The sequence below is a fragment of the Diorhabda sublineata genome, chromosome 7, assembly GCF_026230105.1.
Source record: "Diorhabda sublineata isolate icDioSubl1.1 chromosome 7, icDioSubl1.1, whole genome shotgun sequence".
NCBI lineage: Eukaryota > Metazoa > Arthropoda > Insecta > Coleoptera > Chrysomelidae > Diorhabda > Diorhabda sublineata.
Genome location: NC_079480.1, coordinates 6,732,159 through 6,759,765, shown reverse-complemented (window position 1 = coordinate 6,759,765; position 27,607 = coordinate 6,732,159). Strand labels below are relative to the sequence as shown.

At 34.7% G+C, this 27,607-nt stretch overlaps 1 protein-coding gene across 7 annotated transcripts in view; it reads left to right on the top strand.

Annotated features, from left to right (window-relative positions):
- The window catches only part of LOC130446929 (ankyrin-3-like), a 200,686-nt gene that overhangs the window by 35,436 nt on the left and 137,643 nt on the right, over window positions 1-27,607 (top strand). For all 7 annotated transcript variants that reach the window (XR_008910193.1, XM_056783461.1, XM_056783459.1 and 4 more), the window contains exon 2: window positions 16,540-16,647. Coding sequence is in view for 6 of the 7 variants with exons in the window: in XM_056783461.1 (XP_056639439.1) it covers window positions 16,540-16,647 (108 nt within the window). In the remaining variant the exon portion in view is untranslated. The remainder of the gene's footprint in view (window positions 1-16,539; window positions 16,648-27,607) is intronic.

Below are 27,607 nucleotides of genomic sequence, written 5' to 3'. Positions count from 1 at the left end.
ATTCCTGGTCTTTCAGTGTCTTCTTGATCCTTTTCATTGTTAATATTCTCAAAGTTCAGGAGCTTTTCAAAATATTCTTTCCATGTGTTCAATATTAATATATACCAACTGAATCAAGTCGCGCGTGCCGAATTTCTTGGAGCAGCGTTACTCCACTGAGATGTAAGCGTTCGAGAACTGCTCGTTTGGCTATCCCGAGACAGAACTAGGTTTCTGGAATATGTCGGTTTTTTCTAAAACGTGTACAAGGTATATCGGAGAGGATTAAGGTTAGAAAAAAATAGGAATTCCCAAGGGGACGTATCTTGGACTTCCTTGGGTCGAAGGATTATTGTTTTATTGATGAAGTTATTCGGAGAAACATGTATGCGGCATGTTCGCCACAAATTCGTTTATTGATTCAGCAGAAAAGCAACCATTCACATAACTGAAAAAGTATGAAATATTCATGATAAGTTTGGTCAAAACGGTTTTCTCAAGATATTTCATTGATAATTGTGAAATATGTAATCATTAGTATTTGTCTTGAGTTATGTCGTGCGTTTTTGAATATCTTTCCATTTTTCTCTTCAACATCCAATGAAATAAATAGATATTCATATTATTTATCAAAAGAGACCCTAAATCGAAAGCATTTGTCTATATTATTTTTCTGTTCTGCAAATATTCCATAGGGTTTGGTCATAGATACAATTTCAATTGATAATATTATTTCGCACAAACCCTCGAGTATCTTCTAATAGATAACAGTCTATGGGTGTGTCGTCTTTACACATGGGTGGAGCATTCGAAAAAGTTCCAGATACACGACATTTGATAAATTCTTTTCATATATATAACGCGTGTAGTGTAGGCTTCATCCATAATTAATTATTATACTCGCAACCAATTTATATTCAGTAAAGTATTCCTCTAGGCGTGTCAAAAAATTGATACACAGACAGATTCGTACTACATTATTTATGTGAATATTTGATGTGCTACACTTTGCATAACATGTAAGCAAAGAATAGACAATTTTGAAATAGAATCGAACATTTTTCAATAGTAGTTTTATCAAATATGCATCAAATAATGAACGAATAAATATTAAATTGAATTTAGTGTGCTGTATTCTAACCCGAGGTAATTTAGACAATATCGAAAAATAAAATTCGGCGTATCACTTGTCTTAATTGCTCACTAATTTTCTCGCTCAAAACTGTGCATCCATTTTATAGCCTAGTTCTATGGACGATACACATACACCGGTATGCGCATGCGCGAAATTTCTCGCACAATGTGAAACTTTGAGGTTAGGTTAGGATGTAAAACTGTTATGAAGCTTTATTTTGGTTCCAAAAGTAATATTTGTTACAAAAACATGTATGGTTTATATGATTATTGAATTTACCAGTTAAATTCCATGTTCTTGAGGCCGCGAGTGGTTTAAGTCGGTACTATACACGATGCGTCTAACGTTTGCGTCAACATTCGCGCTCTAACATACGCCTGAACATTGAAAGGAAGACTGGATTTAGTGCTGCTACTTTACGATGCGTCCAACGTTTGGGCCAACATTCACCTTCCAACTTTGGCTGAACATTGGACGAAAGCTGCAACCTTACTTAAACTTAAACTGAAGAAAGGAAAACGTGGCAAAAAAGTGATGAACAGATATAAATTTTTCTAAAATAAACCCGATGATACTGGTTTTTCATACAAAACAAATACAAGTGTTGCTTCCAATTTTGTTCCAATGTTGGGTACTCCTCTGACGAGGGTCAAAAAAATCGACTTTCCATGGTCAACGTTACAATGCCAACGTTGGAAGAGGAATATTCGTCAAACGACATGCGCACCATGACCACACGATGGGTCCAATCATATTAGCGTCTACCGTTGGAAGCATTGGACGCATCGTGTCGTACCGGCTTTACAAGAACTGGTAAAAAATGTGACGAAACGTGGACTTTTCTATACGATGCTGAAACAAAGCGAAAATCGATGCATTGGAAGACGCCTGATTCGCCCAGAATCCAAAAAGCGAGGATGTCCAAATCAAAATTCAAGGCAATGTTGATCGTTTTTTCCGACATTAACGATATCGAGATGACTGAATGGGCTCCAGAGGGTCAAACTGTTAACCAGACTTCCTATTTGTCAATTTTTGGCAACAATGCGAGAACGAGTTCGTTAAAAACGGCCCAAGTTGTGAATTTTGCACCAGGACAACTCACCTGCCCATAACGCGCTATCTGTAAAACAGTATTTGGCTAGTAAGCGCACTCCAGTGCTCGAACACCCGTCTTACTCACCAGATTTGGCACTGTGCGACTTTTTTGTTTCCGAAGATAAAATTTGCTTTAAAAGAGACCCGATTTGAGTGGATGGAATCGGTAAGGCAAAAAAACGGCAGAGCTCCTAAAGGCACTCACCAAAGAAGACTTCCAGCATTGCTTCGATCAATGGAAAAAAACATATAGAAAGGTGTGGCGAGGGAAGGGGAACATTCGAATGTAGAATAATTTTTTTGATAAAACCCTATTTCGTAACCAGTCTCATTATTAAATAGCCAGAACTCGTAATGTGCATTATATGGAACTATCCTACCATTCTGATTCCAACGTGATGTCATGCGCGAAACGTGTCAAATTTGAGCCGACAATTCAGCATACCCGTGTATGTGAATCGGGTTACTATGTAATAGGGTCAATGAAGCTATCACGGTTTGAATGGTACGCTTTTGGGTCAAACATAATTTCATTCTAATAATTTGCTTAAAAATTAATGATAACATTTTTACGACTCTACAGATAAAAAATACATACAATTCAAGAACAACTTTCTTAGAAAGGTTTAAAATACGTAATCGGTGAAAGTTTTAAGCAGGTTATTTCAATTAAGATTCAAATTTATGTTAGTTATATAACAATAGTCGATAAAGGCGATCTATTGAATTTGTGCAATAAAAATGTTATAAACGTCTAATTATACTACCTTGAAATTGGAGTGTAATGAAAACTTCAGTATCAAAGGTACAAGAACATTTCAATAGTGTAATTCAAAGTATAATTTTTATATGTTCAAGTATAGATGGAGTTGGAGAAGCACTAACACCTAAAACGTTAACTGGGAGTAAACCAACTCAAATAGAGTGTATTCTAAAGTTTTTCTTATTTATTTATTTATTTATTTCTATTCGTGGGGTGATTAATAAACATTGTCTCTTATGTTCTTAATTTATTTAAACACTTTACACTACACTTAACTAACTCATAATAATTCACTTATCACTAAGATCCATAAAAATAAAGAAACACAACAAATAAATAACAAGACCTTTCTAGAAATTTTTTGAAAAAAACAATTTGAATAAACCGCTTGCTATAAAAACAAAGATCAAACGAATTACAGGTATTCTATCAAAGGAGGCGTTTTCGCTGAACTTCAGAATTCCACTATCTGCAAGCAGGACCGGCTCCCGGTACTCAGGTATCATCTTTAGAGAAACTTATGGAGACAATACTTCAAAAGACAGATGAAAATGGCAAAATAAACTGGTTCCAAATGCTAATAAACAAACAAATAATGAAGTGATGTCCAAACTTTTGAACCTGTGATCTCGCATAGCATAGTGATATACCAAAGAAGATCGGACGAAAGAAAAGACCCAAAATGAAATTGAGTTTATTGCATACAAAAATCGATTTCTAGTTTTAAAATGTAGATATCTTAGGATAAGTGTAACAAAATGTGCATTTCAGCGAGTGGAATGAAACTCTTTATGATCAGATCAGATCATTTTCTTGAAGAATATTGTAGCAGTCGAACAAATGTTCATCGCTCAGTCTGTTTCTATGTTTGCTTATTATGAACTTCATCTTGGGAAAAATTGTAGAAAGGATCTTTACAGACAGATATTGATGAAATCGATAAATTGAATTTCAACTGCAGCATCATCTCAACCAAAATGCTTTACAACAAAAGCTGATGAATCTTCTACATCTTGAACCTTCGCCATGGAGCTGCAATTTGAAACCATTCAACTTTTAGGTTATGTCAGTGAGAAAGCAGTGAGGCAGTAGCCGTGTGAGGTTTAGAAGTTCAGTGAAGTGCCACTCCGTTCTTTCATGACAAATCCAGGAAGCAACTTTTTGAAACGTTATTATATCTCTTCAGTAGGTTCTCTGAACAGTCATAAGTGCACATGCTCTATGATTTAAATGAAATTGGTCATATTTAAGAACTTTCCACACAATGACCGATGGTATATTATGCAATGATAAGACACAGTATATCACAGTTTTGTTGACAATATTGGCAATAAAACCCTTCTCCATGACTCCATTGTAGAAACTCCATTCGTAGCTGAGCCCATCAATATTTTAAATGCTGGAAATGGTAACATTTCCATTAGTAGCTTTACCAGCTCTTTGGTTTCTAAATTTTCAAATACCAGTCTACAAAAACGGTTAACTGAGTTGTATCAACTACAACGGCTAATTCGTCAAGTTGTAAGGAAAGGAGAGGAGAAATAACGCTCAAAGACAGTTTAAAACTGAAAAGTTGCAATAGAGCGCATAACTTTAACACTTTAAAAACAATTACAAAGCAAAAACTTGTACAGAATTTTGTAAAGTAAATCCAAAAAAAAACAAAATAAAATCTTTTTTTAAGAAAAAAATGTGAATACTGAAAATAACATAACTTAATAACTTGTGTTTCCACCTCTTCTTGTAATTAATTCTCAAACGCGTCTTGGCATGCTACGAATTAGCTCATCAATAACATTATTGGGCACATTATTCCACTCTTCTTGAACAGCTGCAGTTAGGTCCCGGAGAGTTAAAGGGGGGTTTTCTCTATTGGATATTGCTCTGTGAAGATAATCCCATACATGGGATTCATGTCTGGCGAGTTTGCAGTCCAGTTTAATCTTTGGATATTTCCCCCTTGTAGCATATTCGGTACCCTTAGTACGCGATGTGGTATGGCATTATCATCTTGAAACATGAAATTTGCTCCATATTTGTTGCGCAAAGATTGCACGATTGCTTGGATAATGTTTTGAGCGTATATGGCGCCGGACATTGTTCGCTCAATAAGAATAAGTGGAGTGCGACGACCATACATTATACACCCCAAAACATAACTGATCCATCTTGATAAGGGACAACACCTCTTGCGAAAATTAATCGCTCTCGGCTACCTGGGCCTCTCCAAATTCTTTCCCGGCGACATTGGGGTAAAAGCCAATTCCGATGCTATTCGGCCCATTGGCGACGTTCAGCTCTATGTCGAGGTAGAAGTCTAGGTACCCTTAAAGGTCTTCTTGCCCTGAGATTTAAAGAATGTAACCTCCTTCTTATGGTACTTCTCGAAATTACTCTTCGGAAGATATGCGAAAAATGACTTCGAAGGGCTGTTACCGTTATTCTTCGGTTTCTTCGAGTGAAATTATCGATATACTGATCTTCCCTCTCTGAAGTCACTCTAGGTCGACCAGACACCGGCCTTCGTGTAATGCCACCAGTTTCTTGAAAAAGGGCCACTACCCGCTTTATCGAAGTTCGCGGCATATTTAAACGCCTAGCAATCTCATGATTTTACAAAATTCTGAATATTTTCATACGAAAACAAGTTTTTGCTTCCTAATTGCTTTTATTTGTATGATAAGATAAGAAGGTATTTGTAAACAAAAAATGCTGAAATCAAAATAAACAAGTGACAAATAAACAAGGGGGGCCAAGACTTTTGGAGGTGTGTGTATTACTTAAAACTGAAAAAGATTTTTACATGTAGCAAATGCCCATAAGTAGCCCAGTATTTAGATATATAAAAACCAAAACATCACTTTGAAGTTATAGTTTCTTACTTCAATTGAAAATATAATAAGAGAGAGAGAGAGAAATACTTTATTGTCAAAAAATTGTAACAATTTGTAGACAAAAGCTTGTAAAAACTAAAAAACAAACATGAAGATAACTGAATAAATATACAAATAAAATTTCAATATACAGAAGAAATCCACAATAAGTAAAAAAATTATAGGTAATAATTAGTATATAAATCCATAGCAAAACCAGTATGTAGCATGGCCGGAATTAGAGAGTAGAAAGTACTTTCCAGTAAATATGCCCTCAAATTATTGCGGAATGCGGGGAAAGATTATATCGATTTGATTTCAATTGGCAAGTGATTGTGCATTTTTTTGCATTGTAAAATATTGAGCCCTTAACTAATTCTGAACGAGGAGTAGGTAGGGAAAGGTCGTGCTCCGCGTTCCTAAGTGGATAGCCGTGCAACGACCTTTCTGAAATTGGAGAAATGTGCTTATGAATTAGGCAAACGGAGTCAGAAATGAATAAGGAAGAGTCAGAATTTTGATTCTTCTGAGTTCGAGTAGAGTAAATATCAGCTTTCTTTTGTAGTTTGAAGATTCACTAAAATTGAGTCATATCACACGTACCCCAGAAGGGAAAGGCATATCGGAGATGCGACTCAATAAGTGCAAAATAGACTGTTAAGGAGATGGATAAGTCCAGTTCTTTGAAGTACCGTGAGATCAGGATTGCCCCTATTCAAACTAATGTCGTCTGCAAATAGACATATTTTACCACTGATGTCTAGATAGGCGATGTCGTTTATAAACAGAAACAACAAAGTAGGGCCAATACTAAAACTTGGGGCACTCCACATTCTATTGGCTTGCAAGAAGACATCGTTGTATCAACCCTTACAAGTTGACTTATGTTGGTAAGATATGACTTGAACCATGCGAGAGGTGATCTCCTTAAAACCGTAGTACTGCAATTTGTTGATTAAAATATTATGACACAATCGAAAGCCTTAGAAAAATTACAAAAAATTGTTGCAGTGGAGTTATGGCTATTTAGGCTAAAAAATACGTTTTGGTGAAAACAAACTGTCGACAACGTGAAAAAATGAATAGTTCACATTCTCAAAAAACATAAAATCAAAATCTCTTTTCCAATTTAAGCTTTTGATTCCATTTTGTTACTAAGTAGCTAAGCGCGTTCATGTCTAGATACATAAAACCAACAGAATATCGTTAAAGGAATACTATTAAAATCGATTTGGCGTGATGAAGTGAGTGTGTTAGTGGCCTCGAGAGAAGTTCCCGTCCTGACCTACTTCTCTTTCGCAGTCTCATTCGTAACCAGTCGCACACATAATTAAAGTTCTGTTGTGAAAATTAAGGCTCAATGATCAAATCGATTAAATCTGCAGAAGCTTTTGAAATTTTTCTTTGGAATATTAGACACCATTTTAAACACTTATGTTATTTATTTATAACTGATTTAAAGTGTTTTAATTTATATAAACCCTTATTAAATCGACGTACAAGCATTATATACCAATCATATTTATTTTTATATGAATGCCTTCACTTTAATCTACTTCAAAATGAAGGCACTTGTCATATCGTTCAATTAGCTGAAGAGTCCCGTTATTGTCAACCTCTCCAACACTGCTACACTGCTGGTTTAACCACGATGTCATGGCGCTTAGAGGTTAGTTGTTTCTTAAAATGAAGAAACCTGTTATAATCACTGAGCGTTAGATCGGTATTGTGATGAACTGATTTGGTTGTTCTCAATCAAATATTTTCATCACAAAGTTTGATTAACTGCATGTGGATGGGCATGATGTGGAAACAAGATGATATCTTTACTCAGCTTACCGTGCCTTCTATTTCATCGTACATTGTCACCACAACTCAAAAATCTACCAGCAACCCTTCCCTCCTTTTCCAAAATAGGACAAGGACTTCATTTTTAACTCCTCGAGATGACCGTTTTTTGCAAGTAAATTCATTAAGAAATCGGTCAATGACAAGTGTCGAGCTCAACAGCCTTTTACGAGAAGTCCGAAATGTAAATATCTCTGATAGATCAATAAGACGACACCTTCAGAATGCTGGTCTATACAGCAGAAGAACTCTAGAACCTCCAGGCTAACCAAACAGCGTCGTATCGCTAGACTAAGATTTGCAAAGCAACATTTAGATTGGAATTTAGAAAATTGGTGCTAAGTTTTATTTACTGACGAGATAAGAATCAGTCTAAGAGGTCCAAATGGACGTAATAAAATTCGAAGACAACAAAGGAGGGTCTATCATGTTTTGGGGAGGAATTTTTTTTGATGCCCGCACAAAATTAGTGTCTCTTACTAGACCCTTAACGCAGCAAGATACATTCTAGAAAATCACGTCGTTCCCGTTGGGTGATGATTTTCGATTAATGCATGATAATGCTAGACCACACGATGAAGCAGATGTTCTGAATTACCTAAACGAGTAGGAATTCATACCATGGACTGGCCATCAAGTCCAGATTTGATTTCTATCGAGCATATCTGGGACATTTTAAAACGCCGCATTCGTCGTCGAAATCCATCTCCTCAAAATTTAAATGAGCCTGAAGAAGTGATGCAGCACTTAATTGAAAGCATGCCTAGGATAATGTTAGCAACATTCACATCTAGAGGCGGAAATACACGCTGCTAGCGTTTTTAAAAAGGAACATTATTGTTTAGAATGCAAGTTTTATTTTAAAGAAAATTTATTTTATTTATTTTATTGCAATGTTTTTATTATTATTTTTTTACTGATTAAAAATCACTCAAAATACTACACGTTTTTATATTATTGCGTCAAAATGATTGAAAAGAAGTTAAACAATAGCAATATTAATTTAAATTTATTAAACAAAAAAATATTTTCAGAAATCGGGGTAGTACGTTATTTTTTACCACGAGTGTATTTATGTTAATCACTTTTATATACACAGATTAATAGAGATAAATTTCCTTTTTCCCATTTTTCCTTTTGCCCTACCTAGGGAGTCGGAAATGTATTTATTATCCATTTACATATTTCCCCCATCTTCTCCTGTCCTGTGCCAATAGCATTATTTCATTTGTCTCTTGCCATTGTTGTCTTATATCTGCTATTAGTACGTTCCATGTTTTTCTTGGTCTGTCCCTTCTTCTTCTTGCTGTAAATCTCGCATTCTATATTCGTTTTGTTAATCTATTCTATTCCAACCTTGTTACACATCCAAACCAGTTTAAGATTCTCTTATCTATTTATTTCTTCGATTGTCTCTTGTAAGTGGTTTCTTATTATTTCATTTAATATTATATCCATCCTCGTTGTTCCTTCCATTTTTCATAGATACTTCAAATCGAATGCGTTTACTATCAATTTTCGTTTCACTTCCATGTAAGTTTTGGATCTGTTATTGTTTTGTACACGGTCAGTTTCACTTTCTTTGATGTCTCCTTCTAATTGAATGTTGAACGAAAGTTTATTAGGATCATGCTTACGTATCCTTTGTTCGTTTGTAGGTGTCGTCTGCTTCCTTACATTTTTTAGTATTTCATCCATTGTTAGTATGAACAATAGTGGATTTAGACTGTCCCCTTATATTATCCCTTTTTCCATCATTAAAGCCTTCTAATCTTTGTCCATTCAGTTATATTTCATATGATTCTTGTCTTAGTTATCATTTTTTTATACTTCTATTAATAATTCTTGAAATAAATAAAAAGAAATACACAGAAGACATTGTGCAAGCCATTACAGAAAAGCCATATGATGCTGCTTCAAAAAGAAGTCACGCTTGATTTTCTTGGGAGTTCAGTAGCCTAGGAATTCTCACTGACCATTATTTTCTTTATTGTGGATAGACGAAAAGACCAGTTTCACTTGATCCACTACAAATTTCGGTAAAATACTCATTAAGTTTGCGTTCACATTGGCGACGCTCAAGCGGAGAGCGTCGGGCGATGTCAACGCGCGCGATGTCCTGTTCAAATTGGTTAACCGTCGTTTTAGTTATTTTCTAGCTTTCGAACCAAATGGACGTAAGGAATTTGATATCCAAACGATTTTTACACAACTGCGAAGGCTAATTTTAAAGAAAAGCAAAAAATACAAGGCGTTCATGAACTTAATAGAAATAGACTTGCTTATGGCGAATTCCATCACCTTTATCATAAACTTCGCAGTGATCCAATAAGATTTTTTCAGTTTTTAAGAATGTCGTTGGAAACGTTTGATTACATACAAAGGCGATGCCGCTCTAAAAAACGAATTAGATCGAAGCTCGAGCTGCGCGATGCGTTGCATCGCGCGACGTCGAACGGGGGTCTTTTGCAATAGGAATGCATTCATTTAAAGTCTAAAGCCAGAAAGATTTTTTAACACTTATCGCTCGACACTCACCGCTTAAGCGTTGCCAATGTGAACGAACACTAAGTATTCAAAAGTTACTGTTAAAAAAGAACTTAATGGAGAATAAAAGGAAATCTAAGCGACCAAATGGAAGCCGATAAAGAGAAGTTGCGGCATCGGTCTTTTATATTTATAATTATTATTTGGATAATTTCCTAACTTAATAAACTACTTACTTTTATCAACAGATACCATGAAACTATCTCAAGATAATTATATCTATATCAAACTTACTTATAAATGTTTTGATATCCTTTATATTCTTCATCATACACAAGTGAATATTCATTCATTATCTTGTCATTTATTTTTCATTTACGCATACACCGTTTGCTTCATAATTGACCTTCATCTTGGATTTTAACATAATAATTAATATTGTTTATTGAGTGTTTCGTAATCGCATTTAACTATTCACTTGTCGCCGACAGACAAAACAAATTGATCATATACGAGGCTAATTTGACGAGAGCCATTTTTATTTTTCAGTTTCCACCATATTTTTGATATTATCTGTCAAAATTTCACATCAATATCTGCAAGATAGGTACCGCGATTACTTAATGCTGATTATAAGCCTGCTCGCCTTTTTCGGATAACTTCGAAAATATATTCTAAACAATGAACTTTATCCAAGAACGTGCTCCCAAGGGAACAAAAACCTTTAACCCGTTTAATTAGGTCATGATCACAGAGCTTTGGAATTTCAGGAAGGCGTAGTCTTTAGAAGAAGGGAAACGAAGACAGACCAAGATTTAATTGATAATTTGCTTCCAATCTGATGAGTAATCGACCGCATTTAAAAAAAAACAAAAATTTTCCTCTATCAAGATATTACGCTTGTCTCTTGCCTCACTTCACATATTCACCTGATCTGGCCCCCTCTGATTATTTTCTGTTCTGACATTCAAAAAAATGGATTAATAGTAAGTGGTTTTAGTTAAAGAATAATGGGAGAAAAAACGAGGAACTTCCAAAAGATTATTTTTCGGATGGTGTGAAATAATTGAAAACTCGATGGACTGGGGGAGTGGAGACACAGATATTGAGAAATAATTTCGTCAAAATGACCTCGTATAGTCGGGAGAGATGGTTAGATGTGTGGGTGTGTTAGTAAAATGAAAATCCTCTGGGATAATTTGCTTCTGTTGATTTTATTGATTATTAAAAAAGGTTAATGAGACAATAGGAGGAGGTATATTTATCATAATCAATAAATTTTAATTAGTGTTTTTAGTCTATGGAAATATAACGAAATTGAGAACATTGATTGAAGAGTTTCAGAATAGAACCCGGACTGTAATAAATATCTATAACCAAAGTTGGCTAGAGATAGACTGAACACTTCCCGAGAATGGATGCATATAAATGAAGAAAATAAGAACAGATCTGAACTCATAAACAGGGAAAAGACTGAAAGGGCTGGAATAAAATGGAGGAAGTGTGGATGTCAGGTGCTAAATTAATAGAGAAATACAATATTTTTGGAGCAAAGTAATGATATTAGTTGCTAGCATTGTTGAATTTATTCTATTAAACTTTAGTAACTTTCTTCTTTGAATAGAAGAATAGAAAATGGTACTGCCGTCTTACTTGTTCTAGTTGATAGATTTTAATTGGTAGTCAGATATTACGCACGTGTGAAATGAGAATAAGAAAAAAAACTCGTATTGGCCTACTATTTTTACAAGAAGAAACGAAAAAAATAGAAAAACGTAAAAGGTCATTGTGGGTGTATCCTATATTACTATGGGTTTTGTCCCACCCTATTTTCAACTAAACTTATGTACTCACGTCCATTATAAATTATATACCACCGCGAATCCGACAGAAAGCACGATCCGTTTTCCGGTGAAAAAAAACGGACCTCTACAAGCGCCCTTGGATAAAACTTCCTTCCCACTTTATAAGATTTCATATAAACTAGTGAAATTTCAAACTAAATATTAAGGGTCGTGAAGTTTAATACTTTAGCAGCAATATTCGGTGAGTAATCTGATAATGCAATCATAATAAGAATTGCTGAATTAACTAAATTAAATAAATTTTCGATGTATCGAGTAGCCACGAAGGGAGTTGCTGTGGATCATTCACAGAACCGAAAAACATGTAAAGAAAAACTGAAATGAGTTGACAAAGCTATTCAAGAATTTATACGGGTTGCGAAGTTAGAAGTAATACAGCAAAAGATAACAGATTATCCTGAATACAATTATACCAGACATTGCGACAATTTTTGTCAGCATATGGTTTTAAACACAAAAAAACTGAATAAATGGATGGAAATAACCGAATCATCAAGGATAGTTCGATGGCGACAAGATTATTTGCGTCAGATAAAAAGCTACCGAAGTTCTAATAGACGAATGGGGTACAAAAAAATGAAGTACAGTTCATGTCTGGTACTCCAGGTAAATTTTTATAATCTGCAATTGATATTGGAAGAACTATACCAACTGCCCCGCTTAAAAATAAATGCGTCGTGGCTTTGTATATTTTTAAATTTTCTATGGACCGAAATATAGAGTACGTTCTTAAATTGATACCTTGTACGATATATTTTTATGAAATGATTATTAAAAATAATGGAGAACAATGGCTTTGTAGCATAAAAGTTGTTTCTTTTTTTAAATTCATTTTAATTTTATCGAACAATGTTTCCATTGTTATATAAACGTTAATTGTTACACAACTGTCCACAAATATGAGAAGGATGCAGTGTTTTATCCGTTCTGGTGCAGTACACATTTTGAAAGCATTAAAATTTCATTCACTGATCTATGCACTAACAATCCGTTATGTTTCTTGCGTTTAAAATAATATTGTTTTTCAAACATTTTTTATGTGTATTAAATTCAGGTTTTGTTCGTTACCTATATATGTAACTGAATAACCACTAAAGACTAATGTTTCACCTAGACAATTCATTTCTTATTTCCTTTTAACAATTCTAGACGCATGTGTTTTTGCGCAATAACCTAAAAGAGCAATTTGAATTTGATACATTTCTCACTTTCGGTGGCGTTTTAAGAAATTTCTTCAGAACATGAGTGGAAACGAGTCCAATTCTAGTGATTCTCACTATTTTCAGCCCGAAAACATTTCGTCAGAAGATCAACTATTCAGAAAACATATTTTCATCATATTATTATGACGATCAACTACATATAACCAGACATTTTACTACAGAATGTACCCAATGTTTAATCTAAAACAAAGAAGCTGGCCTATTTCAATATTTGTAGAGATGTTAAGGGGAAGTAGAAGCTATACTTGTACTTTGAAAAATATTCCTCAGTATAGAAAATTATTTTACTTGTACGTTTTCGGTTGTAGCAGCGTTTGGATACAAATTGATGCACCTGGTAATATGATTTTGCAACATTTTATTCACTTTTCACAAGATGGAATCCCACTGCAATACTTCCCTGCAATTAGACAGTGGCTAAATTATAGATTTCCTGGCAGATGGGTGGGTTGAAGAAGAGCAATAGGATGGCTAGCACCATCGTCTTCCTATGAAGAAATTGAAGAGAAGAAATAAAAGCTACGTGTAGAGAGTTCCAGTCAGAAGTCCACGTGGACTGATTATCTCCACTGTCTACAATTAAAAACATCGAATCGTAAACATAAATGCATTTCTATTGGCCGAAGCTGTCGAAAGACGTATGTATACAATTTCTTCGAAATATTTCTGCCAGATAGTCTGCGATAAAGATAGTTCGATGGCGACAAGATTATTTGCGACAGATAAAAGGCTACAGAAGTTCTAATATACAAATAATTTATCTAAGTGAAACATTGTTTGACAGTCACGATGTAGTAAATTTCGGTTGGGTTAACAATATTAGAAATTGCTGTTCTAATTGGCCATGTTCTAAAGGGAAGTGCATTATACACGCTGGAAGCAAAGACGGTTTCGTGTCTAATGCTTCATTAATAACTGCTAAAAAACTAATGGGATACAAAAAGGACTCAGTTCACGTCTGGTACCCTGTTCAAACCAAACTCCCTTACAGTCAGGTACATTTTACTCGTCTTTTTACGTTTTATAATTTAATATTCAGTTATAGCAAGTTAACGAGGTATAATAATTCTAGATTTTATAATCTGCAATTGATATTGGAAGAACTGCAACCTCTTTCCCACAATTTTGTTAATGGTTAGTTTGGCCCTCGAAAAAGTAACAGGTAATAACATCAACGAATGTAGGTGGATGAGCAAAGTAAGAAGTGACGGTCGTGACGTGGGATGATATAAACGAAATTACGTTAATTTGATAGTATCTGCACACGAAATATTACTATTTGATTATTTTCATAAAAAATTCCGGTAAATATAATTTTAATTTGTTTGATTCTCGTGATCACAGGAAAATTCGAGATAAAAATATTACATTGGCATCTAGCCAGGTTTTTCCAATCGTAAACACTCTACTATATATATTAGTCGCAATACCAATAAATACAGGTTGTATCATATTTGAAATGAATGCATGTTTTGTATTGACTAGCTTAGATTGATTGGCATTTTTCATTAACTGTAACTCTAACATTAACTATAATTTTTGTCTAACTCAACCAGTACTTGTTGATAACGTTTAAAAACTAAATATACTCTGATATTTCGGTATATTTTTATTGTTCATGGGTGAAAGTTTGCTAATATACTTTTAATTACTCTTATGTATATATACAGGCTTATATGCAGACCATTTAAGTCCATAGCCTTGTAATTTTTCTCCACTTCTTTCGGTCCCTTGCTTTTTCTCTCCAGCTCTGGGTGCCTCTTTCTCTAAGGTCTTCTTGCACCGTTGCTTTGGTCTAACTCTTTTCTTCTTGCCCTCTGGTATCTTCCATGCAACTCGTTTCAAGAGCCTGTCTTCGTCCTTTAGTTCTAAGTGACCTAGCCAAACATATTTTCGCTAGTTTTAATTTTTCTCAAAAACATTTAAATATGTTACTGATCACCAAGGAGATATGAACATGTATGTATGCTTGATAAGGCGTGGACTCACTGAATCCTGCACAATCTCTTTTATCTAGTATATCACAATTATTGAGCTATGGGATTCTGTGAAACCTTGCATACTGCATGTACACTACCAGTCAAAAGTTTTTGTCCACCCCATAATCCAATAAGCAAATTTCAAAATAATACTCTTCAACAAATGTCTCTTTGTCGAGGATGTGACAAGTTGGAATATGCAAGTACCGGCAGATTTGTGTATTATTCTTGATCTATGAATGGTTTTTTCGGTATTTATGATTGTAGTTATTCCTGAAAAACGCAAAAACGCTGTAATTTATATTTTTTGGACTAAGACATTTTTTTGTAAAGTTCGTTTACGAATTGTTTTAGTTCACGCAAATTCAGTCATTTTTGCATTGGATTGTTACTAGTGATGAAAAATGGATCCATTACGACAACCCCAAGCGCAAAAAATCATATGTGAAATTCGGCCAACCAGCCAATTCAACGGCAAAGCCGAATATCCACGGCGCGCAGATAATGCTCTCTATTTGGTGGGGTCAGAAGGGTGTGCTGTATTATGAGCTGCTAATCCGTTTGAAGAGAGCAGTAGCCGAAAAACGCCCGGAATATGCGACCAGGCACGAGGCAATAATTATCCATCATGACAAAGCTCGGCCCCACGTTTCTATTCCAGTTAAGAGCTATTTGGAAAACAGTGGATTGAAAGTTCTACCTCACCAGCCTTATAGTCCAGACCTTGCCCCTTTTGACTACCATTTAATCCGGTCGATCCATAACGCCCTCACTGGAAAACGGTTTACATCAGAGCAAGATATCAAAAATTGGATTGATTCATTCATACAAGAGAATAATTTGGAATCGGAAACTTACTTTCTTCATTATCCAATAATCAATAGTTTAGCGTTAGATCACTGTCATCATCAGCATTCCATATATTAGCTGGCTTCTAAATGCAGCTAAAAAACTCAATTTCCTAATAAGATACTCATACCCCAAGAGCTACAACATGCTTTTGTCTCCCATTGGACATGTATGGGATACCATCAATAGTTGACTGGGTAATTTATCTCTAGGTAACTTCACACGATCTCTAATTACAGATTGAGGAAATTTGGGGGGCAACACATTATTAGAAAAACTTTTTTCTTATCATATAAATCTTATAAAATAGTTAAACAAATTTTAGGTGTTCTTATAGGAATCAATATGACTATATGCCTAGAAAAAAGTTTGCGAAAGTGAAATGTATTTATAACAGAATCTGAATAATATTATTCATTGATATTTTTTTTCTGTTTCAGACTGATCCAAACACAGCATTCCTCAGGGCAGCCAGAGCAGGACAACTAGATAAAATTATAGAATATCTAGATTCTGGTACGGTTAGGGATATTAATACGTCAAATGCTGTAAGTAGATTTCGTACTGCCTCAATTGATAAATCAAAGACCTGAATTTAAAACAAACAAAAGGGATCCCTTTCTATTAAAATAAAAAAATGCTCGGTATAAATGAAGTTTTATTATTATTTTCGATTAATCACACATGATTGCTTACTTACAAAACAGAGATTTCCTGCATTACTGGCTATTTATAAGGTTTCAATTTGAGATTGACAGAGCTTTCTGATATAATATATTTTTGTTTTGTGGTATGTAAATAAACAAAGATGACGGTTTTCCGACGCGCGAACTCGCGAATTATAATTGTCTTCGCAAAACAGAGAAACTCTAAGTTGATTCCGTCAACTTCCAACGACTGGCCTGAAATTGTAAACGTTTAAAATCGAATGGTAAATCTGTTGGAATCATCGGTATAAATGGGATCAAAACATCCTCTCCTTTGTAATTTTCCTTTATGGTTTTTGACTCAAAGACGTTATTCATCCATTTTTAGTAGTATGATGACAACTGATCGTATTTTTAATTGCAAATTGTGAGGTGGTAATCTAGGCGATTCCAGTGAATTTAAAAACTCCATGGGATAGATGACTACATCATCCTCGATCATAACGGAGTCGAATGATTTGAAGGAAACCAACTGTCCAGGAAGAAAATTCTGAATGGTCGCATTGAGATCGTCAATATCTTTTTTTTGCCACCAATATTTCTCGTTCACCCAGCCAATTATGATTATTGAACTGTTGCGCTATATCTGGGAAACCACGCTGAATAAGCTCCTCTTTTGAGTCTGTGATATGACAGAAATCTATGGGTAATGTGATGATTCTGGTCGAGGTATTTCCAATGTCTAACAACTTCTTCACAAACACATTTGCAGTTTGTATCTCAAGCGATTATCAAAAAAGAGCACATAACGTGAAATGTCATTATCACAAAGGATCACCGAAGTAAAGAAAATTATCGCGCACGTAGCGGTAATCGTCACTCACAAAGATAGAAGGATGCACTCTTCGATATAGATATCGAGAAGATGGATCGACATTTTATTTGGTTGTCAAATGTTAAATATTACGGTTGCGTTCACAACTTTAATTTGTGACAAAACATCATCATCATTGTTTTCATTTAATTCAGAGCGTTTTCATATTTAACACGTTCAGGAACGGCACCAGTACATCGATAAGGCGGGCGCCTGTCGTGTCAGAACGACAAGCTCTTTGGCTCTTTGTCCCTTTCACCAACGGTTGGGAAGTTTCCATGACGACATTTCTACCTAAAACTCTCCCACTGAACTGTACATTTACTCAGTATACCTTTGGCTTTCGAGAAGTCTGATCCTTCTTCATTCCATTATTTGACAGGAACCAAATCGGGGGAAGAAAAGCTCAAATAAGATCCATTAAACAAATTAAAAAAATGACCACATATTTTTGTGCTGCCCAGAATGGATAGGACTATGTGTTGGGTACTTCAAAGTGTACCATGACTAGTACCATATAAATATAAGTACGTAATTTTAAATGTTAATAGTATTTTTGCAAATGAAAAGTGTAAATAAAAAAACTAAATTGATTGTTGTTCTTCTAAAATAACCTTTTTTACTAGCGGGCGCCCGTCGTTCTGGAATGATAGTACTTTTTTTGAAGTAAATATTAAAAAAAATTTTAATCATTTTTCCATTCATCTCTATTAAAAACGTGTTAAACCTTTTCTAGACTCCACAAATAATTCAAAACCAAAATTAGATAAATCGGTCCAGCCGTTCTCGAGTTTTAGCGAACATCAATCAATTTTTATTTTTTTATTTATTTGGAACGGTTTTATAAACGATGTTTTTTAATTGACCCCAAAGAAATTAGTCTAAAGGATTCATGTCGGGTGATCGCGGGGGCCATTCGATAAAACCATGCTTTTCAATACATTTTCTGGGAAACACATTATTTGATATTGCCTCACTACACACGAGGTGAGGCACCATTTTGTAGCCAAATATTGTTGTTTGGGATAATGTTATTGTCTGAAAATTTATAATAATGAAGTTTTTTTCAAATGTAATTGACAATACTTACTTGGATTTAGAAATATCCCAGCCAACTTAGGTAAAATACTATTTTCCAATAAATGTAAATGACCATTTAAGTTACCCTCAATGAAAAAGGGGCCCATTATTTTGTCGCCTATTATTCCAGCCCATAGTTTCAGTTTTTCGGGTATGGGATTCACACATCCAACGAGGATTTTAACGTGACCAGTATCTACAATTATGCCGATTTACGTTTCCTTTAATATAAAGTGGCTCCATCCCAAAACATAACATTACTTAGAAAAGTTGGATCGTTTTGATTGTAATATTTTTCCATTATTAGGTCTGCAAACTCTTCTCTGCAAGTTTATCAAAATTGTCATCTGACATTTCTTGAGCCAACGTTACTTTGTATGGATGGAATTTATTATCACGTAAAATTTTCATTAACGATGTTTGCGAAATATCAAATTTTCTGCATATTTATTTAGTACCCAAGTGTGGATCGTTTTCTAAAAGGACACCAACATATCAAGTTTTCAGTCGATGCACTTTTTCTCTCTCTTAACCAATTTCGTTAAACTTTTCCACTAATTTACTGACAACAGATCTTGGTATGGGATTTCGGTTAGGATATAAATTATTAAAGGTATTACATGTTTCTTGTTGACTTCTACACCTATCATTAAAATATCGATTCGTTCTTTTTCCGATAAACAATCCATTGTGATTTTCAATACACTTCAACTATAATAATTTATTGAAACGTCAAATTTGTTATTTTAGTAGTCATAGTCACCTAAATGTATTATTATGTAGCTATAACTACCAAATTATGACATTTAGGTATCAGGAAGATTAGATGAAAAATAATAACTAAGTATTTCTTAAGGGTTTCCAAAAGCGACAAATATACAGGGAGATCCATTTGAAACAACAAAGCGCTTCCTTTAGTTTTTCAAATTATAATTTATTTTTTTTTTTTAGTTCAATCAACTAAGAGTTTTCAGTTTTTTAAATCAATTACTATACTGGAATATTGACTCGCCTTATGACTCAATTCGTAATCAATCATTGTATCTACTGCTTCATCGTTATATGAGACTCTTGACAGTTAAATACTTGCGTTCTTCTTTTCGTATACCGTCTAAGGATAGTATGCGAATAAGTGCTATAAATGCTTCCAGCCGCTAACAACCGGAATCATAAATAACCGATAGCATTATCATTCATATAGCCCTGTTTTTGCTTCATATCTCAGAATGAAAATTTTGATTATTGATTATTTATTTACTCCACCGGTTCTAAAGCCGCGTCTCCGGAAGGACATCGGTAAACCTAATGTACTTGAATGAGACTATTTTCCAAAATTATCAAATTAATGTATTCTCATCGATATTTGACAAGTGTACAAGAGCAAGATTTTGAATTCACGTGAAAGCCCAAAGATTGCATGCTCTCCTGATGAACCCTACAAGAATCAAGGTATTATTCATAAGTATAATTTATGAATTTATCATATTGTCATCTGTCCTTAATAATTGTGTAAAAATTTCTAATTAATATGGCGTGGAGGCGATGTGGAGGAAAATGAAGTTCAAAGATTCCGTTACCCAGGTTAATACTTATTTACTCGAAGTTAATAAGAGCGTGTTGAAGTATTTCCAATTACTCCTTCGAATCTTCTTGGTAATTGGTTGAGAGATAAAAGCTTTGAGACCCAAACTGTTTTCCAATCGTTTATAGGTAGTAGCACACGAATTGTATGATGAAAATTCGATAGTATACAGGAATAGGCACAAATTCTAAATTGATGAGTTATCGATCCAAACGGATAAATTTATTTCTATACGAGAGTTGCTACTTAAAGTTTATACTTGGGCAATAGATCCACTCGCATACATTCAATAATGCATGAACATTTGAATGTCAAAAATATTACTTCGTGTTGTATACCACATAATTTGGCAATCGTTTAAAAAAGCTCGTATTGATTGGTGTAAAAAATGCTGAAAATATTCAATTACGGAGCTTTAACAGACGTGTCTGGTGACGAATCATGGATCTATCGATATAAACCCGAAACTAAATAACAATCGACTGTATGAGTCTTTCAAGACGAGCCAAATCCAACAAAAGTTATTTGCGTATGGAGCACCTCGAATCAAATCTTCATTAGAGTAACGCAAAACTGTCAATTCTGATTAGTACATCAGCATTTGTTTGTCAAAAATATACAAAAAATTAGGGAAACCAGTTGCAGAAGACGAATCATTCTCCACAACAGCAATGCGAGCTCTCACACATCAGTACAAACAAAAACGTTTTTGAACAGTCAAAACATCGAATTAATGGGTACTCCGCTGTACAGTCCCCCAATAAATTGCGAGATGAACGTTTTTCTATACCCGAAGAAGCGGCTGATGCATTTAAATCACATGCTTTGGAGGTACCTCAATCGGAATGGAAAAAATACTTTGACCATTGGTTCCAGATGGAGAGGTAATGGAGAATATTTTGAAGAACATAAAAGTCATATCCAACTATAAATATTTGTTTTTATTTGTCTACCTCAAAACTTGTAGCAATACACGTACATAAAACGAATTATAAAAAGAGTAGGAAAATCAAGAATAAATGAGAAGTAAGTGGAAAATATTTTCCGGATTATAATCGTAATAAAGAAACGGTAATTTGGGTCTTCGGAGGATTTATTTATTGAGATCTCTGATTTATGAAATTAAGACTTCCTGGTTTATCATAATTGGATTGGTTGGCTTTAGGTTTGACTTTTTCGAAGTGGATTTATGAATTCCATGAAAAGACAGTGATTTATTATAAAAAGATCGCATTCCAAAGAAAAATATATTTTTATCGGTCAAAAAGAAGTAAACCTAATATAACTAGAAAATGGATCAGTTCTTTGGTCTGTCTAACAACACCAATTCGAATAGAAATGATAACAACAATTGTTTGAGACATTTCTTACTGTTGTACGTCTTTCCCCTCTTCAGCCAAACCCCCAAAATCAAGCTTTTCGTATAATTCATTAATCCATTCCAATTATCGAAGCAAGTAAAAAAAGAGCTTATGCATCTGAAGAGTTTGTTGGAAACGGTAATCCTGAACCAGAGAGATCACTTATCACCTGATTGCGTATCCAAGACCCGAACGAGATTTTTATCGGTTTTTCAGTACGTTCAACATACGAAAACCTTTCATTCTCATTACATTAATTCCATGATTTAATTTATATATAAAAAGCATTTTACGACAAATTCCATACCAGAAAGTTTGTATGTCAAAAAACTGCAAGCCTCAGCAACCACATCCAATGTGGTGCTCATAATAATAATAAATAACATATTCGAGGAATTTATAACTTTTCATTAAAAAAAATATTCACTCAATGGCATACTAGAGTAGACTCGTTGATTTCCGAATGTGAATCTATTCATTCAGATCATGAACAGGAAATCCCATCTTAGTTTCAGAAAAACATGAAGATGAATAAAAGTACAAAGGAAATTACAGCATATAATTTTTTTTCTAGTAACTGTTTTTGAAATTATTTACCCTGCTTACTTTTTGTTAGTTGTTGTATGTGTTTGTTCATGTTACTTTTAAAATAACTTCGGCGCACGTAATAAAAACTAGTTTTGTGAACTAGATGACCTACAGTCTAATCTATTTAATCCAAACACCCATAATTTAATTGAATAAAATTCCTTCAGTACATTTATTCGAATTCATTACGCAACAGAAGGAAGTGGCTTCTTCATCTTTTAAAACTGAACGTATAATTCTTTGCCTTTTTGAACTTGATCGACAGTGGGCATCTTAAAATAAATTCGCATCATTTTCCTTTTTGTACTCAATGAAATATGTGGTTAAAAGCTTCTTCTAGAAATATAAATTGAGGTAAAATCACACTCTTAAGCTCAAACCACTTCAAAAGAGCTTCAAAAATATTAATTCCAATGAGTTTTTGATATAAAGTGAGCAAATACAATCTGCTACCTCTGCAACCTTGATTCCATGAACGTCTTCTACCATTTGATTAACTTTTGCAATGTTGGTTATAGCAGCTTTGGTCTTTCCTGGACACTCTTCATCAGCCAAACTGGTACGATCCCAATTAAATTACGTTAGTGAAAATTTCACGATCATAAACGATGTGATCCAATTATAATCGTATCGATTGAGCTAGATAGATAGAAACGTTTGAATATTAAAAATTGATCAATATTGCAATATTCCTGAGTGGTTTATCTCCATTCTGAATGTTTTAGTCTATCAGCATACATATAATACAGCAATGTCTCTGAATTTTTTCCCTCTCTCATATCTTAAAGTGTACCTTAATTTGCGATTACGGGTTACTCACCGCAGGTTCTAGCCCTGTTAGCAGTTAAGTATCTCCAAGCTTTGCTAGGCCTCGACAATTTTATTGCCCCTGGATTTCATATGTTCATAGATTCAGAGCAGTTCTACCACCCTTTTAACCAGCTTACTATGTGCCATAATCAGTTTTGATTCGGGGACAATGTCTTTAGTACCGCTTCGAACTCTGCATAGATGTGTGCAATAATTTTTTTATTCTTATTTGTAACAGCAAGCTTGGTGCCGATAAGAATTACAACTAGCTCGGTTTTCACAACTGAAGCGTAATTTACTAGGGAAAGTAGTAAGGTACGCAACCATTTTACCATTTTGTATACACCGTCTTCAACCAGCTTACCTCTTTGGATCCATGGTTGACTTCGCCTTGGTCCTGCTGGGAAGCTTGACCTTTAAATTCCTGTCTAGTAGTTTTGCAGCCATTTGATCCTGTCAAGCCGTATTATGAGAATTACCTCCGCCCTGAGTTTCTTCGGCCCGTGCTGTATTGGTAGCTCATTTCCATATATACCTTCAGCATCAATCCACTTCTCCCAGACCAAGGAATCGTAAATCTGAAGATGATCTCGAATATAGATGAAGGTAGAAGGTTTGAGCTTCAACTGCCTCCAATGGTCCGCCTAGCTACAAGGCTGCTCCTGCACATCTTTTCTAAGTGGGACTTCCAGGGCAGCTGGCTGATCAGCAGTTAACATTATTTTTCGATATGTTGCTTTGCATATAAATGCGATCGGATTAGCGAATTGAGTTTTCGATTGCTCCTCATGAGCTAATGCAATTAAAAATACAAAAACTATACGTACAGATTCCACTCAATTACTTGCCCATCTAACTTGATGGGACTTTTTTCTTCCCAGGAAGGGAATCGTTAAGTACCTCATTCGTAGTTTATAAGACACCCTAATTGTTGTGATCCTTTTGGCGCTGGAGCTTAAATTATTTTTTTTTACTACCAATAAGATAACTAATTTCTTTTTGTTTATTAAACTGCAGAAGGATTTGATATAAAACCAATAGCTTTGTTATCTGATAATGTTCACTCAAGTAAAGTTGATAGGCTGGTCTATAGTAATAGATAGTAATTAGTAACTTACTATTATTACTAAGATTCGGGAGGTCTTGTGGGTCATATTCACTTCAGTCATTCTTTTAGAGTCCCTCCTTCGCTCTAGCCCATATAGGTTTTTCAAAACTAGAGAATCCTTGGGGTATCGGTAGCCTGAATGGTCAAATCCTGGGATTTTGCTCCGTGTTTTTATAACATTTCTATTCCACAGAACCGACAGTCCAGATCATTGACCCTGTATCTATTGTACCTGTAATAATAGACTTCCCCGTGTCTTTTGATTAGATCTAACGTCTACTTAGCTGCAGCATTACCAGGTCTGATGGTCATATGATTGGAGCCATGCCTCTTTTCCCTTATCCACAGATTAAGCTGTTTCTTAAATCGCGGAGAAGGGATTGACGTGTAAGTTAGCGATTGAGTAACTCCAAGCTTGGCCAATGGCAAAAAATGTTATTGCCTCTGGGACAAATAAAAGTTTAATGGATACCCAAAAACATACAACAGATCAGCTGTAAACTCTGGGTTCCTCAGTATCGCTGTGTATATGATACCCCAATATTCACATACATACATACCTAGAAAATTATTTCTGGGGACGACTTTGTATTTTAATATGGATATAATACGTACAGTATGATGTGAAAGCTTTAAATGAATAGTTATCTTATTTAAACGTTTAGTTTACCGCCGAGATACATATGGAAGTATTCAATAGAAATCTACATTCAAGTAATCTTTGATCATTTAAGTATACTTAGATAATCAAGATGTTATGGTTTTAATTCACTGGAACTATGTTCACGGAAACGTAAAAACTTATGAACATATGTACATGAATACTTACCAATCCTATATAGAAGTTTTCTTCGTCATGCAAGGAGTGATATCTAATTGTATATTTTTTTTTAAATAGAAACTTTCTTTTATAAATCTACTTATCAAACCTAATTTTAGGAAACTTTAGTTTGTCCTAGGCCAAATCAGTGCGATAGGATTATCCGTACAGATTACTCTAAACCAGTGCGTCCTATGGCCGATAGAAGAAACTAGTTCAGCCTAGGCTGAACTGGTTGAGTCCATTATGAATAAGTACACTTGTAGGATAGACCTGTGCATACTGAAAATCCCCTGATCGTATATTTCATGTCCTGTCCGCCCCCGCCGTGCTCACTTTTAAATCCTCATTTTGTTTTTAATGGAAGACGTGTTAGTTGTTACTTGGTATTTTTATAAATATTTATTAAAGAATATAACATTATACCGTTTATTTTTGTGTTACATGGATGAACCTCATACCATTTAGCAGACGAGCCGATCAAAACTAGTGTAGAGAAAATCCCTTTAAGCCAATTCATTTAATGTTCCCACAATAAATTTTTTCATTCAATCTCTCGATATTTTTTCGGATGCATAAGAAGAATTTTCGGATAAATTTATGAAAAACGCCAAGAGGAATTGGAAGGTAAGAAAAGAAAAATAGAAATACGATAGTAAACACACCGGACCTAACCTGACCGAATCGACAGCATCGACGTATTTCCCGATCCCGAAAAAGACATAAAAACAATAAAAATAAATGAAAATCAATTTTATTCTACAAAAATTTAGTCACTTTCCTCATCCTCTTCCATTGAAGATCGATCATTTTTTCCAGGATACAATCTACAATTATTGCATCGAATGGATCTACATTTTTTCGCCGGTTCGCCGTCTCCAGAGAAAGTCACAAAGATACAGGTCCAATTTACTTTCGATTCCCCCCCCCCCCGCTTGATATTCTTCTTCTCATGTGCCTGCAGCTGGATTCATTATTTTGGGTGTAGGCTTCTGTTTCAGGGTCAACAAAGTGCTTTTGATGGTTGACTGTAAAGTGCTGGTAGTAGTGCTTCACTTTCTAGCGCCAGATATCCTTTCCAGCAGTCAGTATAATGTCTCGACTTTGACATGCTTCTTTATCAGCTCCATTAATGTTTCGTTACTTCTAGAGTTATCAGGACATATTTTCAATCGGTAGCCGTCGCCGCCAAGCTCGACGGCTACCGGCTAATATCCAATGACCCTCCACCATGCGCCCTTTATTGTATTTTCTTTGTCCGATTTTACATTCGTCTGTTTCAAAGACGCAACCATCCCCACCAATTTGGCCTTCATCTTCATATGCTCGATCTAAACTGGTCACACAAACTTCACGGGCATAGTTGAAGATGTCGCTCACTGATACTGACGAAACTGTTTCCAAGATTGATGCCTCTTTTATCGTCTGTTCAAATGAAAGTCCTTGTGAAAATCAATAGGTGATGATTATTTTTTGGCGGACGTTAGTGTGCAATCGTTCGAACCATGTGTCATCTGCCGCTGAACCTTTATCGTCGAACGATCTGTCCTTGATTTTTCCGAAACATCTGTGACCAAAAATCATCATACCATTTAGCAAACTGGTTCTGCTTGCTGCACCATTGATTGACTAGCAGCACAAGATTATTATTAGTGGACCAAATTTTGCTTGAGCCTCTGTTGGTCTAAATGTTGCTATTTTAAAAAGGTTCCATCTTTTTGGGAGGGTCTGTGTCTGGGATGATGTTATTTCCGAATAATATGAGAGCCTAAAAAAAACTTGCAATGTTTTAGTTGCCACTAATTCAATGAACAAGCAAAATGGCGAAAATTTCTGCTCCTTCTTACATGCACACGAAACGACCGCGATTTTCGACCTTGCGAGGTCGAGGGAATTTCAAAAATATCGACATCACCTATAAAATTTCATGTGCGCTTTTCGGAAGTTCAGCCGAATTTTCTCTTTAAAAAATTGCGAAAAGTTTTGAATAATTAGAAATCTTCATATTTTCTTCAATGTTAAGCAAGTATTCTTTTGAATATTAAGACCACAGAGAGACAGCTCGCAGATATTTTGATTTTCCCGAAGGAGTATCGCAGCTCTTGTATTTTATAAATGAGAAAAGTTCAACAATTTTTGTAATACTTTTCTTTGTATGGATTCTTAACATTTTGTGTTAACAGCAATTTCTATATAAGTAAACAACGTTTTAGCATTGAGAACTGACTTTATAACGTGGAAGATTTCATATTCTTCGATTTTTAGACAAAATAAACTAGAAGAATATCATCATTCCATAAAAAGTTGATACTCGACCTGGATTTTGCTTGTAACGAATCAGCTTGGGACCTGTGCTACTAGCTCTAATATGTTTTTAGGAATATATGGATTTTATTCCGAGTACAGTTTCTAAGACTCACATGAATTAAACTGAGACAAAATGAAACAATGCCGATAACAAATATATCGTGGCTATGGAAAAGTTTATCATTATTGGTACTATTACAATGTATTATGATTAATTTGAAAATAAAATCTTCTAAATTTAATTATTATCCTTTCGAAATGCGTATGATTTTTTTACAATAATTTTTTGCAATCCCTACCATCAGCAAAAGATTATGTTTTATTCACTTTT